The sequence below is a fragment of the Neophocaena asiaeorientalis genome, unplaced genomic scaffold, assembly GCF_003031525.2.
Source record: "Neophocaena asiaeorientalis asiaeorientalis breed wild unplaced genomic scaffold, Neophocaena_asiaeorientalis_V1.1 scaffold126, whole genome shotgun sequence".
In the NCBI taxonomy this organism is placed as follows: domain Eukaryota; kingdom Metazoa; phylum Chordata; class Mammalia; order Artiodactyla; family Phocoenidae; genus Neophocaena; species Neophocaena asiaeorientalis.
In genome coordinates, this window is record NW_020174565.1 from 335,437 (window position 1) to 337,788 (window position 2,352).

The window sequence follows — 2,352 nt, forward strand, 5'->3', positions numbered from 1 at the left end:
TATAATAAATGTTAGTTCGTATTAATGTCAGTAATAGAAAATTTTTAATTGTACTGTAAAATTATTTTCAAACAGACCCAAAGCCAAGTTAACTTAACTTTACATGATCCTTGGAAAGTTGATGTGCAATTTTGTGTAAACAATTTGGAATTAGCATACTTATATTACTTTTCAAAACCAACAAAATTAAATTAGGCTAATCACTAGGAGGGAAGTTCCTCGAGGCTAATTCTAAGCAATATTTGCTACTTCAGTTTCTCTTCCTCCCTTCTTCCTCCTTCTCTCCCTTTCTTCCTCTTTTTCTTTCAATTGTCCTAAGAAGGGATTGACAATTTCCACTTGCTTCACAAGTTTAAAAGAAATAAAACAGCATTTCTTTAAAGTCATTCAACAATTCAGAATTTTTACCAAATTATGCTGGTCTTTTCCACAATCAGTCAAAATAAATGTAGTTTTTAAAATGTTTATTACAAATCGAAATGTTTATTCCATCTACATATAAAGTTTATTTCAGTGCTGAAATTGTCTTAAGCAATTGCTAGTTTACTCCTTTTCTTACATCCAACATCAAGCTTAATTGGACACATGAAAGAGAAATTGGAACTTTAATTTACTAAACTGTAGGCTGATGGCAAATAGGGAGCATTCCCTTTGTCATTAAAAAATACCACCTTCTGGGGATAAACATTAGATCTGATGATAATAATAAAGATAACAAAAACAGTAACAGTACAATAGAATTGTTGTATTCCAACAAAACAGTAACAATAGAATCAGCATAGCTGGGCTGAAAGGGCTTGGGCTTTGATATCAAATAGACTGTATGTAAACCTATCTCTGTTATGTACTTCCAGGGATATCTTTATTCATTTATCCAGAAACTAAGTATCGAATTCTAACCAAACGTCAGCCATTGTGCCAGATTCTAGAGTGACATCAATGGACAAAGTCTAACAACAGCGCTTACACCTATATAATAGAAATAATAATAACAATAATAGTAACTTGCTGAAGCCAACAGCAATTGTGGAACCATTAAGTTGAAACAAATCACAGATGTCTCTCCTCCTGTGTTTCGTCAACAAACACAATAATTTACTGAAACTTTAAAGGATAAAAAAAAAGCAAATTTGGAGTATCTGCTTGTGAAACAAAAGTGCTTCATTTTATTGATATGAAGATTCCCCTCCCCCAATAGTGCCAAATTCCCTCTCCTATGAGTTGTTTGAACTGTTGGTTGTGAGTTTGAGGATATGCTACTTTATCAGTAGGAGATTTTTATACAAATGACTGACCAATCTGCCCAAAGTCTGTTGGTTTTGTCAGCCCATCAAAGGAAAAAAGACAAGAACTGAAGATGAAAGACAGTAAAACAGCAAACAAAATCTAGTCTAATACATGGAGAAGTGTGCAACACATGGTCTAGAAATGTCTCCACAGTGGCTTATGACACACTGCTGACCAATACATAATGTGGTGCTTACTGTGTATGTTTCTCAACACATAGGACAGTTTTTCTCAAGCACTAATATTTATTCATAATGGTTTGATTTAAAAACTGAGTCACAGACAAGAGACAATATGCGGAGTTACTGAATTGGTGGGAATGAACACATTGAAATAAGTACTGATGCAAAGAGAAAATAGTTTTGTATTGTCCAACAATTATTACGCTAAATGTATAAAATATTTCTCTCATTTTAAACCTTGTTACAGATGCTCTTCAAAAAACTTCTACTGGTACAATTATTATTAAACTTGAAGGTGATTCCAAGGGAGGTGATGCACCGTCTAATGATAATAATACCAGTACTAGCACAAATGGCCTTACTTCCTCAGATGTTACCACTGATACCTACAAAAACGCAAATACTGTTGATGTAGGTGGCACCACCGCTTTTCATCTAGTAATAAAGGATAATGTATATTTTGGTCCTGCTGGCATTGGACTACTCATCATGGGATTCTTGATCCTTGGATGTAAGTACTTTAACAGTCCTGTTTTTATGTGCCCCCTAAAAAACTGTGGAGAGGAAATACGTTTTCTGATCCTTTGATGACATATATTTTACAAATCCTTATTTTGTGCAATTATCAAGAAATTTCTATGTGTGGTGTTGGGTTTATGACATGAAAAAAACATCAGACAACTTGACCCCTTAGAGTGCAGTGGAGGATAAAAACTTTTTTGCTTTGAATCTCAATGTAATGGGAAAGTACCATAACAGACAGGTTCAAATTGCTACCTGAGTGAAGAAGACAGTCAGAAATAACTGACTGAAACAATCAGAAAAGGCTACATAGAGAAAGTAAACTCTGAGTTGGGTTTTAACAGATGAATAGGAGGTAGCC

The 2,352-nt window shown here is 34.1% G+C and overlaps 1 protein-coding gene across 1 annotated transcript in view; it reads left to right on the top strand.

Annotated features, from left to right (window-relative positions):
* The window catches only part of DSG1 (desmoglein 1), a 36,752-nt gene that overhangs the window by 27,019 nt on the left and 7,381 nt on the right, over positions 1 to 2,352 (top strand). Inside the window, exon 11 of the mRNA XM_024757955.1 lies at positions 1,717 to 1,855. Coding sequence (XP_024613723.1) covers positions 1,717 to 1,855 — 139 coding nt within the window. The remainder of the gene's footprint in view (positions 1 to 1,716; positions 1,856 to 2,352) is intronic.